Consider the following 16469-nt stretch of genomic DNA (forward strand, 5'->3'; position numbering starts at 1 on the left):
GACTATATACTAGATACAGACTATATACTATATACTAGATACAGACTATATACTAGATACAGACTATATACTATATACAGACTATATACTAGATACTAGATACAGACTATATACTATATACTAGATACAGACTATATACTAGATACAGACTATATACTATATACTAGATACAGACTATATACTAGATACTAGATACAGACTATATACTATATACTAGATACAGACTATATACTAGATACAGACTATATACTATATACTAGATACAGACTATATACTATATACAGACTATATACTAGATACTAGATACAGACTATATACTATATACTAGATACAGACTATATACTATATACAGACTATATACTAGATACTAGATACAGACTATATACTAGATATAGACTATATACTATATACTAGATACAGACTATATACTATATACTAGATACAGACTATATACTAGATACAGACTATATACTATATACTAGATACAGACTATATACTAGATATAGACTATATACTATATACTAGATACAGACTATATACTATATACTAGATACAGACTATATACTATATACAGACTATATACTATATACTAGATACAGACTATATACTATATACTAGATATAGACTATATACTAGATATAGACTTGAAACAATCATAAGAGACAAAAACATTATTTATTTATTTATATATTTCTAAGCTGTGTGAGTGTACTGACCCGCTTGAGGAGGTGCTGGGTAGGGTTCTCCTCATGGTCACACCTGTAGGGTTCAGATCGTAAGCCAGGTGTCCCTGCAGCTCCCCGAGAGAGAAGTTTGGCCCTGTTCCTGTCACCACCGGTGCTACGCATTGTTAAAAAAAACAAAAAAGACAGATCATATAAATCTGATTATTAAACAGTGCTTTCAAGTTACATGATTTGTATTACATTATGTATCATCACTCACTACATCACTCACTTATTCTTATATATATATATATATATATATGTGTGTGTGTGTTCACTAAAACCAGCAAACAACTAATGGCCACTATAAGTGCCATTAAGACATGCAGTTACAGATGAACTTTAACCTTCCCTTGTGGATTATGAGCAGCGCTGTAGCATGATCAATCCCAGATTGACGGTACGTCACGCACAGGTGAGTTTTACAGCACTGAAGACCAGTACTGTAGTATACACGGCTGTTTAATAGGTTAGACGGAGTCTCAGGGGACGAGGCTGCGGTGGGATGTGGTGTTGCTCTACACTACAGGTCTACAGAGGGAACTGTGGAGGAACTTTAGTATCAAACTGGACATAAAACTACCTCGGGTCACGGGGAGCCTGTGCCTATCTCAGGCGTCATCGGGCATCAAGGCAGGATACACCCTGGACGGAGTGCCAACCCATCGCATGGCACACACACACTCTCATTCACTCACGCAATCACACACTACGGACAATTTTCCAGAGATGCCAATCAACCTACCACGCATGTCTTTGGACCGGGGGAGGAAACCGGAGTACCCGGAGGAAACCCCTGAGGCACGGGGAGAACATGCAAACTCCACACACACAAGGCGGAGGCGGGAATCGAACCCCCAACCCTGGAGGTGTGAGGCGAACGTGCTAACCACTAAGCCACCGTGCCCCCCCCCCCCTTTTAAAAAAAATATATATATATTTTAAACTCTATTAATTGAAACAGGAAGGCGCTCCATCCCTCGGGTTGGGGTCCGATTCCTGCCTCCGCCCTAAGTGCATGGAAATTGCATGTGCTTTGGGATTTCAAAAAAAGGATTGCTGGATGAATGGATGGATGGATGAAAGAGTGAAACCATGTCATTCATCTTCATTAACTGCTTTATCCTGGTCAGGGGTCTCCAGTGAATCCCTGGAAAGTCTTGTGTGAGAATGGGCAAGTTCATGCTATTACACTACACTACACACACACACACACACACACACACACACACACACATTTGCAAATAAGAGCAAACTAGATCAGCCAATTCAACCACTTCAACAGCATGTTTTTGGACAAGTGTGAGAAAATTGGACTGTTCAGGAACAAATGATATCTGATCTGAAGGGAAAACTCTGAAGGACCAGAAGCTATCTGGAGCACACCTTAACTTTATTTCCCTTAAGATCTAAACAACATGAGGGATAAATTACACTTCCTATACTGTAGCTACATCATTTACTCCTCACCGTTGCCGAGATAAAAATAGAAACAAGCAGCACACGAACCGGACGAAAAGATGAAAGCGATCCGTTTTTTTTCTGCTTAGGTTTGCAAGTTCTAATTCCTAAACATAAAAGTTCTATAATCTACACTTTAACCTGACGTTATATAACATATGACTTTATACTGATAACATAACAGAATAGCAGAAAGCATCCCACGGTTTTCAGTCCATCACTTCATCAGTGACCGTTTAGAAACCAAGCGTTCTCCTTCACATGTCCCCTGTGCTGCTTTCCATTATTTCATTACTGGGACATTCACATAGTGTAGAACACAAACAAACTCGTTATGCAGATTAAATCTTCCCAGGAGAACATAATGAGAGTCAGTAGTGGGGATAATTACAGACCCTTCTGAGAGTCAGCACAAACGTCACATTGACTCACACTACAGAGTCAAATCCTGGCCTTGATTTCAGTCAGTCTGACTCGTGATTCATCGACACGCCGCAGCTTAAAGACGTGATGTGTGTGCGAAGGGATCCGCATCACACGGATAGCTGAATTTAATTAGCTGACTTTTCATTTTTTTTTACAGAGAGTAAAACAGAGAGTCTTGATGTTCAGGAAATTGGAGCAGATGACAGGTGTGTGATACACGACAGAGCGATACACGATCAGATCAGACTGCATTATTTAGTAAGCTAACAGCTGCGTAATGAATGTTTTACTGTGTCAACAAAACAAAACCTCTTACACACGTCAGGAGCAATACATGTTTCAACACTAATGACAAATTATTCACTCACTCACTCACTCACTCATTTACTCACTCACTCACTCACTCACTCACTCACTCACTCACTCACTCATTTACTCACTCACTCACTCACTCACTCACTCAATCATTTACTCACTCACTCATTTACTCACTCAATCATTTACTCACTCAATCATTTACTCACTAACTCATTTACTCACTCAATCATTTATTTACTCATTTACTCACTCACTCACTCATTCACTCACTCAATCATTTACTCACTCACTCACTCACTCATTTACTCACTCACTCACTCACTCACTCAATCATTTACTCACTCACTCACTCAATCATTTACTCACTCACTCACTCACTCACTCACTCACTCATTTACTCACTCACTCACTCACTCACTCACTCATTTACTCACTCACTCACTCACTCACTCAATCATTTACTCACTCACTCACTCACTCACCCACTCACTCACTCACTCATTTACTCACTCACTCACTCACTCACTCATTTACTCAATCATTTACTCACTCACTCACTCAATCATTTACTCACTCACTCACTCACTCACTCATTTACTCACTCACTCACTCACTCACTCACTCATTTACTCAATCATTTACTCACTCACTCACACAATCATTTACTCACTCACTCACTCACTCACTCATTTACTACTCACCCACTCACTCATTTACTCACTCACTCACTCACTCACTCACTCATTTACTCACTCACCCAGTCACTCATTTACGCACTCACTCACTCACTAATTTACTCACTCACTCACTCACTCACTCATTTACTCACTTATTTACTCACTCACTCACTCATTTACTCACTCACTCACTCATTTACTTACTCACCCACTCACTCATTTACTCACTCACTCATGCACTCATTTACTCACTCACTCACTCATTTACTCACTCACTCACTCAATCATTTACTCACTCACTCACTCACGCACTCATTTACTCACTCATTTACTCACCCACTCACTCATTTACTCACTCACTCACTCACGCATTTACTCACTTACTCACTCACTCACTAACTCACTCACTCACTCACTTACTCACTAACTCACTCACTTACTCACTCAATCACTCACTCATTTACTCACTCACTCAATCACTCACTCATTTACTCACTCACTCAATCACTTACTCACTCACGCATTTACTCACTCACTCACACACTCACTCACACACACTCATACACCCACTCACTCACTCACTCACACACTCACTCACACACTCACTCACACACTCACTCACACACTCACTCACACACTCACTCACACACTCACACACTCACTCACACACACTCATACACTCACTCACTCACTCACTCACACACTCACTCACACACTCACTCACACACACACACTTATTCATACACTCACTCACTCACACACACTCACTCATACACTCACTCACGCACTCACTCACTCGTTTTCCTCCCTCCCTCACTTTACTCAATCATTCATTCACTGTTGGTCTTTTCACACTTAAAATAGTTCGCAGGTCAACAGAATCCTGGCTTGTGTAGTTTGAGTTTTCACACTGCTTCGACTTTTCCTGCTGTTATCTTCCACATCTGTCTGATCTGTTTTAGTCTTTTACAGTTTGTCGTCTAGCCGACCGGCCGATCGTTCGTCGGTAATTCGACCTCCGCCAATTTTTCAGAGTAACAGATTTCCTCCACGTTAACGGTCACACTTCCGTGATGTTCGGTGTTTCACCCGATATTAGGTTTTCACGCTGTTCAGTTTCTGATAGGGTCTCTGTTGCTAAGCAACAAAATCCACTGCAAAATCCACTGATCCTGAATCAGAGCATAGTTTCATAACCTCAATTTAACCTCAACACTGATGGTTGAGTACAAAGCCAAAAATGGACCAGCATCCTTTTACCTCAAATCGCTCCTCGCCCTGCACCTCGCTCCCACCACCACGGTCCCACCATCTCTCAGGGTAAAATGTAGACATACATCGAGTCTCTTCTCTGTTCTGACACTGAGGTGGTGGAATGAACTTCTCCTAGATGTCCGAACAGCCGAGTCACTGACCGTCTTCCTGAAACACCTGAACTAGCTCTTATTCTCCATTTGCTTTATGTGCATATTTAAAAAAAAAACCCTGAACAGAGTTTTAGGTTGATGGTGTCCTAAATCTGTCACCTAGTGACCCAGTGTTAATGTATTCATCAATAGAGGTTAAGGACGTCTGCCAAATGGCGTAAACGTAAACGTAAACGTAAACGTAAACGTAAGCGCGGTGTGAAAAGCCCTTTATTTCTTTCCCCTCGACACGTTCATCCAGCATCGTGTTCAGTCAGCTCAGTGCTCAGGTTGTGATGTTGCTCTGTTTGGAGATTAAGAGAGAATAACGTTTAAAGCTCCTTACTTCTGGACACTTGTACCAGTTCGGTCACGTTGAAAACTCCCGACGTGACAAAGCTCTCCTGAAACTCGGGCCCATCTGCGAAAGAGGAAAATGGAAACAAAGAACAATGCGCTAGTGTCTCTTAAAACCCGATGAGTGATTAGAACATTACCATCACACACAAAGACACAATAGGACGATTGTTACACTTTTTTAACGACTAAACTATCAGAAAACAAACATCTAAGAATCTGAGCCAAAGTGAAGTCAGCGCTGTGCTGCAGGAATACAAAAAAAAAAGATCAATGTGAAAGTATACAGCCAGCTCCAGAATTATTGGCACCCTTGATGAACATGCACAAAAATGAATGATTTTTTTTATTTTTTTTATATGAGGTTTTTTTTTAAAGACTGCTTTCTAAATTATTGGCACCCCCGGTTTCAAAAGAACTGGTTTCAAAAATAATTGACACCGCAATAATATTACAGGAAAAACTGATGTTTTAATGTTTTAAAAGCTCTAGGAGTGTCTCACGTTGTGTCGAGTGCCTACCATCCTGAATCTCAGGGGGCTCTTGAACGTTGGCATCAGACATTGAAATCAAGTCTGCGGAAGTATTGCCTAGAGACTGGGAACGATTGGGAAGAGGGAGTTCCCTTTGTTTTATTTGCGGTGCGTGAGGCGCGACAAGATTCGTTGGGATTCAGCCCTTCTGAATTAGTGTTTGGACATAATGTTCGTGGGCCTTTGAAAATGTTAAAGGAAGAGTCTTTAGTCTGAAAAGACTTCTGAAAAGACTAATGTACTTGATATCGTCTCTCGTATTCGTGAACGTTTACGCGCAGCCTGTACTGCAGCTAAAGAAGCTCTTGCTTGGTCACAAAAGAAAATGAAACGTTGTTTTGATCCTCTGTAAAGTTCAACAAGGTGTGAGACGCTCTTTCTGCTCCGCATCTTCTTCTTCTCCTTCTTCTTCCTTTGCATTCTCTCGTTCTCACCATTTTTGCCTTCCGTACCTGTAGATGACCCCGAGAACTAACCTGTTCTACACATAACACAACTTCCTGTTTAGAGATGATGTAAAGCCCAGCGAGCTCGTTAACACAAAGTTTCACTGTAGGTCTGTGAGTTTGTCCTTTTTCTTTTCTGGAGGGTGAAAAAAGCCTCGTCTGACCACAACCCATGATCCCACATTAGGACAGCAGAGTCCTGACTGAGTCACTGGAGTCCTGACTCTGTTACTGGTAAATAAAGATGTTAAATGATCGTTCTTATGTTTTTTTCAAAGACACAGACCACAGCACTGCATCCTGAATGTGAATCGTGTCTGTAACATTAATGACAGTTTTACGTTCATGCTCTTCTACTTTCTACATCCTCATTTCTATAGTAATGAGCAACATGCAGGGCAGAATTCTTAAAGTTATTTAAGAAAGAATACCCTATAATAAAATCGTGGCTCGTGTGGTTACGGCTCTCGGTTATTGATCAGAGGATCAGGGTTCAAGCCCCAGCACCGCCATTCTGCCACTCTTGGGCCCTTGAGCAAGGCCCTTAACCCTCACTGCTCCAGGGGTGCTGTATCATACTGTATATGACCCTGTGCTCTGACCCCAACCTCTAAAATTAGGATACTCAAAGAAACTGTGCTGTAATGTATACGTGACAAAATTAAGGTATTGTGACCTTTCTGAAGGAAATGCGATTGTCTTAACTGCTATGATAGAAGCCAGAACAGGAAGTGACTTCCTGTTCTGGCTTCGATCGAAGGGTTAAAAAGCATGACTATGATTCTTTAATAAATAAAAAATATCACTGGCACAAGGAGACTTCGTGTGTGCTGATATAGAAGCACATTATTATTATTATTATTATTATTATTATTATTATTATTATTATTATTATTATTATTATATCATTTACACTTGATCTTTTGTGGTTAAAAGCTTTTTTTCCCCCTGATGACAACATAAGAACTGAGAGAACGTGTTAATTCGTTCACTCGTCATGTTATGAGGAATTTAATTTCTGCCATAGTCCTAATTTATTACAGTTTATTCGGGGGTGCCAATAATTTTGCAGCACCTTTTAACAGAAAATTGAAAGCATACAATAAAAAAAAAGACGTCTGTATGCAATTGTTTAGTGTGTGTGTGTTTGTGTGTGTGTTTGTGTGTGTGTGTGTGTGTGTGTGTGTGTGTGTGTGTGTGTGTGTGTAAAGGCCACGTGTATGTATATAAAAGGATATATAAAAGATCTTGGAGAGGACTTTTGTCCCCCCAGATGGCGCAATTTTGTCTGAAAGCTGAAGGAAAGCCACTGACACGCTCTCGACTCGACACGCTCTCGACTCGACACGCTCTCGACTTTTGGCCCACGAGAGGAGAAAACGCAGAAACCAGAGAATCCAGAATTGTGATTAAATTACACAAAGAGTAAATAAATTAAGAAAAGTCAGCGGTTCATCTTATGATCGAGCCGTATCTGGCCTCGGGTCGTACTCGTGCGGCCTGTTCTGCGTGCGCCGTGAGCGTTGGGATTTTCTTTCTTTCTTTCCTTCCCTTGCCTCCCTCCCTCCCTCCCCCCCTCACGTGCACATAAATAAATCCTGCTTTCAATCGACGACTTTTATGAAAGCTTCGTTTCAACTAGAGTTTTTTTTTTTCTGGTTGATTTCAATGAGCAAGCATGTTTCGTGTGGTTCGGGAAGCGTGTGTGTGTGTGTAGTGAGGTGTGTGTCAGAGGGTGTGGGTTTGCTAGGTTAAGCTGAGCTCTATGTAGGTTGCGCTGTGTAAACAGGATGTTTGTACAGTGTGGGAACGAGCTCAGAGACCTGCGCTGCACTGTACGCCTTCTGCTTCACACCTACAAACACTCTCACTTGACCACATACACATCAGTGCACTGCGTGCACACACACACACACACACACACACACACACACACACACACACACACACAGAGGAAGACATGCATGAACAAGCAGACTGCACAGATTTTGCAGTTCTCACACATCCACACACCCATGCACATGCTCATGGCTCAAAAAATGAAATTTAATGCAAAGATATATATAAAAAATACAGATACAACTTAATATTCTTAATGAAATGATTTCTGATATAAGAAAAAGTGTCTGATTCTTTAACTTAAGTCTTTGTTTTTGGATTAAATGTATTAGATTACTTAATGTAGAACAGCACAGGGGTCGAGACCAGATGCAGGACAAATAAAAGAGATTTAAACACAGAACAGGTGAAGACATTCAGGTAACAAACCAACGACAGGACTAGAAGATTATGGGGTCGAGTTAAAGGGGCCATAAGCGTTAATACGAATGAATATTAAACAGATGTTATTAGATTTAATCAATTAAGTGACATTCGCAGATTTATAAATTAATAAGTGTGAATGCTTAAAAAATACTGGTAAGCGAGATGTAAAGCAGAGCTGTAACACACACACACACACACACACGCGCACACACACACACACACAGTGCTTAATCAGTCACTTTTTATTGGTACATCTGAAGCTCAGGTCAGTTTTCATCTCAAATCAAATACAGGCACGAAATGGCAAAAAAACAAAAGTGTGTGTGTGTGTGTGTGTGTGTGTGTGTGTGTGTGTGTGTGTGTGTGTGTGTGTGTGTGTATGGTCTTACCCATTGTGGCGGCTCGACTATCTTCTTGGTCTGAGCCGATACCTGTGCGAGGACTACTGCCCTGCTCCGCTGCCTCTGAGAGAGAGAGAGAGAGAGAGAGAGAGAGAGAGAGATAGATAGATAGATAGATAGATAGATAGATAGATAGATAGAGAAAGAGAGACAGAGAGAGACAGAAAGACAGAGATAGAGAGAGAGAGACAGAGAGAGAGAGAAAGAGAGAGAGAGACAGAGATGAGTTCACATGTACACACACGTACACATACATACGTACACACACACAAACACACACACACACACGCACGCGTACACACGCATACACACAAACAGACACACACACACGGGCACACAGAAACACACACACACACAGATCAGACAGCAGACACACAGGGTTCGTCTCCCGGATATGATTGACAGCTGAGAGGATTGTGATCTTTTGCAGGATCTGAACTCACTCATACAGTAAAGGGGAAAATAAATCAGATTTATAAATCAGTGCTACAGTGATACAGAGACACAGAGACACAGAGACACAGAGACACAGAGACACAGCCGTACACTCCGACTCTTCAGAGGCACAGCTTACTCATATGCTTCATAAACCCAAGAAATGAGAAACATGCCAGCAAACCACACACCAAACCCTTTTTTTTTCTCTTTGACTCGTTTGGCAAACTTTGACCACAAGCCAGTTCTCTCTCTCTCTCTCTTTCTTTCTCTCTCCCTCTCTCTCTCTCCCTCTCTATCACTCTTCCTCTCTCTCTGCAAAGCGAACAGATCACGTTGCCAGCATCGTCGCAGCATGAAAAGGACAAAGTCAGCCTAATCCGACCATAAAACCCTTTTTTATTTGCATGAACTCAGATTTTTTCGCGGCACACGGAGATAAAAACTGGTAGATAAACACGCCAGGCTGCTCTAGAGCCGAGAGGAGTTTACTGAATGCAGAAAAGGGGGATGGAAAGTTTACCACAAGGTCTCTGGCAGAGGTTCAGAGAGAAGGCAGTAAAAAAAAAAAAAAAAAAAAGCCCTGAAGTCAGATAAATAAATAGAAGTTCGGCGGATCTGATAGGCCGTCGTCCCCTGGCAGATCAAAGCTGAGACGAATCTGGCCTTCTGCACATGTTTGAGTTTAGCACCCAGAGAACGTAACGCATCATTACCGCTCACACGCTCTCGCTGACCTGCAGGTCTGAGGCTGACCACCATGTCACACACACACACACACACACACACACATGCTTAAAGTTACTGATAGAATCTATGGCTTTGGTTGTACTACAGGGAATGTGAATTATTGCCCTAATTGTTTTTCACTGTATAATGGTTTGTAAGTGTTTCCATTATGTCTCAGTCATCAGCGTGGAGCCAAATAACGTCCAGTTTGACCGGAGAAGGAAAAGAAATAACAGGAGAAGAGGAAAAGACCGATTCTTCCTGTTATGGTCTGTAATATGGTTTTAATTGTTCTGGTTGTGATTTTCTGGAGCAGGTGACAGGACGGTACAACGGATATAATCTGTACATACAATGTATATAATCTGTACATACGCTGTATATAATCTGTACATACACTGTATATAATCTGTACATACAATGTATATAATCTGTACATACGCTGTATATAATCTGTACATACACTGTATATAATCTGTACATACACTGTATATAATCTGTACATACGCTGTATATAATCTGTACATACGCTGTATATAATCTGTACATACACTGTATATAATCTGTACATACGCTGTATATAATCTGTACATACACTGTATATAATCTGTACATACGCTGTATATAATCTGTACATACGCTGTATATAATCTTTACATATACTATATAATCTGTACATACACTGTATATAATCTGTACATATACTATATAATCTGTACATACACTGTATATAATCTGTACATATACTATATAATCTGTACATACACTGTATATAATCTGTACATACGCTGTATATAATCTGTACATACGCTGTATATAATCTTTACATATACTATATAATCTGTACATACACTGTATATAATCTGTACATATACTATATAATCTGTACATACACTGTATATAATCTGTACATATACTATATAATCTGTACATACACTGTATATAATCTGTACATACGCTGTATATAATCTGTACATACGCTGTATATAATCTGTACATACACTGTATATAATCTGTACATACACTGTATATAATCTGTACATACACTGAATAATCTGTACATACACTGTATATAATCTGTACATACGCTGTATATAATCTGTACATACACTGAATAATCTGTACATACGCTGTATATAATCTGTACATACACTGAATAATCTGTAAATACACTGTATATAATCTGTACATACGCTGTATATAATCTGTACATACACTGAATAATCTGTACATACGCTGTATATAATCTGTACATACGCTGTATATAATCTGTACATACACTGAATAATCTGTACATACACTGTATATAATCTGTACATACACTATATAATCTGTACATATGCTGTATATAATCTGTACATACACTGAATAATCTGTAAATACACTGTATATAATCTGTACGCACACTATATATAAACTTTATATGCACTATATTTAATCTGTGCATACACTGTATATAATCTTGGTTACATACAATGTAAATATATATATGTACAAATATCTGCACTTGTTCTATCTATCTATCTATCTATCTATCTATCTGTCTGTCTGTCTGTCTGTCTGTCTGTCTGTCTGTCTGTCTGTCTGTCTGTGTCTCTCTCTAACCCCTCTATCTCCATCTAGGTTTTAAAAGTGGAACCGCTCCGTTGGCATCTGCTCAGTGACAGTGAAGCGTCTGCTAGACCACAGGAGTGGATGATGAAGGCGTGTGTGATGTATACTGTATGTGTCAAACACTCCGCTAGGCAACAAGGAAACACCAGCGTGACTTCACAGGCTTTAACCACATGCATAATTTGCTAGGCGTAAATAAAAAATGTGCAGAGCTCCAGGACAAGGTTCTACTGACAGTCTCAATGAAGATTAACAAAGTGAGGAAGAAATAAAGGAACCGTGCATGTGATCCTAAGCATCCCACCACATCTGAAGAGCTGCGAGCCGATTGCGCCGGAGCCGAGTCACTGCGCTTTAATGATGACGTACAGGAACAGGATCCTGGATCCTGTCAACCGACACGAAACACGCAGGATGACAACTTGTAAATTCTCGAATCTGACTGGCCTTTTTCTATAGCTGCAGTTCTGTCAATAAATTCCAGCTTGTTCCAATACTTTATTGTTTCCATAGTAACAACAAACACGCCTTGAGTTCAGGACAGAGTTTATAACTTTTGCTGGTTCTTTATAAAAAATTTTCTTTGAATCGTTTCCATAGTAACAACTAATACGTGTTGACTTTTCCCTCCTTATTAACTTAAAAACAAGCTACTCGTTAAATATATTTAATAATACAATAGAATATTTATAGTAACATTATAATATTATAATATTTCTAGCTGTGATAACGTAAGAGACGGGAGGTGAGAGCTGACTTGTTTTGTGGACTTTCAACAGCGTAAAAAAACTATAAAAAGTGTCTTCGAGAAAATAATCATCGGGAAATCTACGACATCGGATTACTGTGGTTTACAGGGAACAAAACGTTGTCACAACACCAGTCCTATAAATCACTCAGAACGCTGTGTTTTACAAAATTGGGCGAAAAATAAATAAATAAATCAATCAATTCTTTAACCAACCCGATATTTTTGGCTGGAAAATAGATGCTTGCTCATTAGGGATAAATAACATTTTAAACATTATAATTGTCATTCTGTAAATAAGTTTTATTTCTGTAAAGCTGATTTGAGACAATACTCATCGTTAAAAGCGCTACACGAATAAATCTGGTCCGAATCGAATTAAACGACTCTACAATTATACAATTTAGTGTGAAAAAGTCGTAACTCTAAATTATGTACGGAACAAAGACCGCTGTGAACGGATGGTTTGATTTTGGAGTATTGCTGTTTATTTGAGATGATGAAACACACACACACACACACACACACACACACACACACACACACCAAAACTGTCTCCACTGTGGCTGCGTTTGTGGTGTAGATGAGCACCACCGCCAACGCCAAGGGCCAACTCCAACTGTGTGTGTACGCGTGTGTGTGTGTGTGTGTGTGTGTGTGTGTGTGTGTTTGTGTGTGTTTCTCTTGTCAGCTATCTTCAAAATCCAAAAACACTTCTGCCAAGAGCTGCAGCAGTTTGTAGGCAAGACGCCCTCATGCTAAAACCCTGGCATGGCTCACAGAAAGAGAAAAATAATAATAAAACGAGGGCGCACGAAGGGCACACACTCATCCACGCTCATAACAGTCAGAAGGCCGAGAAAACACACACACAGACACGCGCGCACACACACACACATGCGCGCTACAAACTCCACAAAAAACATGAAATGCGTGAGGAAGTTTCTCGGAACTGAAAACCTTGTGGCTTTTTTTTATTCGGTTTTTGGCGCCATGACACTCGAACAGAAAAATAGAAAAGCCAGAATGGAAAGTATGATGTCATGAAATATTCTTGAGCAGCTCGCCGCCGTCCATTTTCTCTCGCAGCACACGGCCGCCATTTCGTAAAGCCGTTCCTACATTACTAGGGTTTCTTTCACAGGGAGGAAAAGTTTTACTGCGGTCCCTTAGTAATGTTGTCACACAACAAATGTCCGAAAAGGTCTGAGTGGCCTGGGAAGCTGCTCTGGCTGTTTCTCTCTGTGCGTCTCTCTCCGAGACTCTCTCTGTCTCTCTAAGTGTCTATCGGAGTCTCTCTGTGTGTCTCTCTGAGTCTCTCTGTGTGTCTCTCTCCGAGACTCTCTGTGTGTCTCTCTCCGAGACTCTCTCTGTTTCTCTAAGTGTCTATCGGAGTCTCTCTGTGTGGCTCTCTGAGTCTCTCTGTGTGTCTCTCTGAGTCTCTCTGTGTGTCTCTCTCCGAGACTCTCTCTGTTTCTCTAAGTGTCTATCGAGTCTCTCTGTGTGGCTCTCTGAGTCTCTCTGTGCGTCTCTCTCTGAGACTCTCTCTGTCTCTCTAAGTGTCTATCGGAGTCTCTCTGTGTGGCTCTCTGAGTCTCTCTGAGTCTGAATGTCTCTCTGTGTCTCTGAGTCTGTGTGTCTTTCTGAGTCTCTCTGTATCTTTCTGAGTCCATGAGTGTCTCTCTAAGTGTCTCTCTCTGTGTACCTCTCTCTGAGTCTCTCCGTGTGTCTCTCAGATTCTCTCGGAATCTATGAGACTCTCTCTGAGTGTCTCACTGTGTGTCTCTCTGAGTCTCTGAGTGTCTTTCAGAGTGTCTCCCTGTCTCTCAGAGTGTCTCTCTGTCTCTCTGAGTCTCTATGTGCATCTCTCTGAGTGTCTCCATATGAACGCTTCATCATTTCACATGTTGTGCACTTTTTTGTTTAAAACAGGATTCAGAAAAAAAGATGAAACTTCGAGCTTGGGATAAGAGCTTTCTCCGAGCTCTCACAGCTCCATGTGTGTCTTCTGAGGATAACGTCCACATTGTTGATTCTTTTCAAGATTTTTTTTCTCCTTAGTCAGGAATCATTTATCAACTCAAGCTCTTTAGCTTGTTTTTTTTTTTGGCAGACATTTCATGTGCAGAGGAGTTTGCTTGCTTTTGGCAGCCATTTTAGGTCCTTCTCGCCGTGCCATCTAAGTGAGAACATGCAGAGAACGACCGAGACGGCCTCGTAGTGCCAAGTGAGAGAGAGAGAGAGAGAGAGAGAGAGAGAGAGAGCTGGCATCGACTATCTGGATTCAAAAAGTGTGTGAGTGTGTGTGTGTGTGTGTGTGTGTGTGTGTGTGTGTGAGAGAGAAAGTTTTAGCTGTGGAAATGACCTAATGACAAAAACATTCCTTGTGCTTAGCTCAGCTTCAGAAATGAGTAACAGTTAAACAACAAGTCAAGGAGATATTACATAAACAAGGCAGGCTGAGAGACATAGGAATTGACTTCTCTTTCTCTCTCTCTCTCTCTCTCTCTCTCTCTCTCTCTCTATCCTTCTCCTTCTTTCTCCACAGTGGTAAATCATTCCAATGCCACTCCACAGATGCATAAAGCCCATAATAAGAACCATGAGTAAAACTGGCAGCAGTGCAACATGTCATTGGTGTTTATTTCTACACCGAGCCTGACATGAAACACGCCCCGACTCCGTGCAGGTCGCGTCTCTGAGCTAACGACTCCGACCAGCAGGGGGCGTGGGGACGGCTGCGTGTGCAGTCACCACAACGCTGAACCAATTACTATCTCCGTTTACGCTGCGCAAATGGAATTTTACACAGAGCTCTTTTTTAAAGTCAGGGAAAAGCCATCGTTAAAGCACAAGTTTAACCGCAGCCTGGCTTTCTTTTTACTTTTGAGGCTACTTCATGCCCTTAATCTGGATCTGTGTCTGTAAAATGTCATGCTAGGCTAAACTCCAGTTTCATTTGGCAGGATGTTCACAATATGATGCCTGATACTATACACAACTCGCAATCTGATACAAAACGAAATCAAATCCTTCTGGTTAGGAGAGGGGAAGAAAGCCCCTCAAGTTGGGCTAAAGCTGATAACTAGCACAGTGCTAAAGATATGATCGACTGGTTTAGCACGTGAGCCTCAGAAAGTTTGTTTATCTGTGACACGCCGCAAGAGATAAAAATAAACATAAGGGAAAAATTTACTGAGGTAAAAATCATCATCTTGAAATCGAATGACTTGCCTTCGTGTCATTTTTCAGGCAGGGGGTGTGGCTTAAAGTTTGGAATAAATTTGGAAAAAAGTGGCCGCAACAATCACAACAAAGTTACCTGAGTTACCACCTCACACATCACCACTGAGTTACCACCTCACACATCATCACTGAGTCACCACCTCACACATCATCACTGAGTTACCACCTCACACATCATCACTGAGTTACCACCTCACACATCATCACTGAGTTACCACCTCACACATCACCACTGAGTTACCACCTCACACATCATCACTGAGTTACCACCTCACACATCATCACTGAGTTACCACCTCACACATCATCACTGAGTTACCACCTCACACATCATCACTGAGTTACCACCTCACACATCATCACTGAGTTACCACCTCACACATCATCACTGAGTTACCACCTCACACATCATCACTGAGTTACCACCTCACACATCACCACTGAGTTACCACCTCACACATCATCACTGAGTTAAAACATCACACATCACCACTGAGTTAAAACATCACACATCATCACTGAGTTACCACCTCACACATCATCACTGAGTTAAAACATCACACATCATCACTGAGTTACCACCTCACACATCATCACTGAGTTACCACCTCACACATCATCACTGAGTTACCACCTCACACATCATCACTGAGTTACCACCTCACACATCATCACTGAGTTA

At 41.0% G+C, this 16469-nt stretch overlaps 1 protein-coding gene across 7 annotated transcripts in view; it reads right to left on the reverse strand.

Annotated features, from left to right (window-relative positions):
• The window catches only part of nfic (nuclear factor I/C), a 132314-nt gene that overhangs the window by 38750 nt on the left and 77095 nt on the right, over window positions 1-16469 (reverse strand). For 6 of the 7 annotated variants that reach the window (XM_060882539.1, XM_060882538.1, XM_060882536.1 and 3 more), the window contains exons 3-5: window positions 9004-9078; window positions 5360-5434; window positions 717-840 (exon numbers count right to left, since the gene is read on the reverse strand). In XM_060882539.1, the coding sequence (XP_060738522.1) occupies window positions 717-840; window positions 5360-5434; window positions 9004-9078 (274 nt within the window). The remainder of the gene's footprint in view (window positions 1-716; window positions 841-5359; window positions 5435-9003; window positions 9079-16469) is intronic. The other variant, XM_060882534.1, reaches the window with a different exon arrangement.

This window comes from Tachysurus vachellii, chromosome 11 (genome assembly GCF_030014155.1).
Source record: "Tachysurus vachellii isolate PV-2020 chromosome 11, HZAU_Pvac_v1, whole genome shotgun sequence".
Lineage (NCBI taxonomy): Eukaryota > Metazoa > Chordata > Actinopteri > Siluriformes > Bagridae > Tachysurus > Tachysurus vachellii.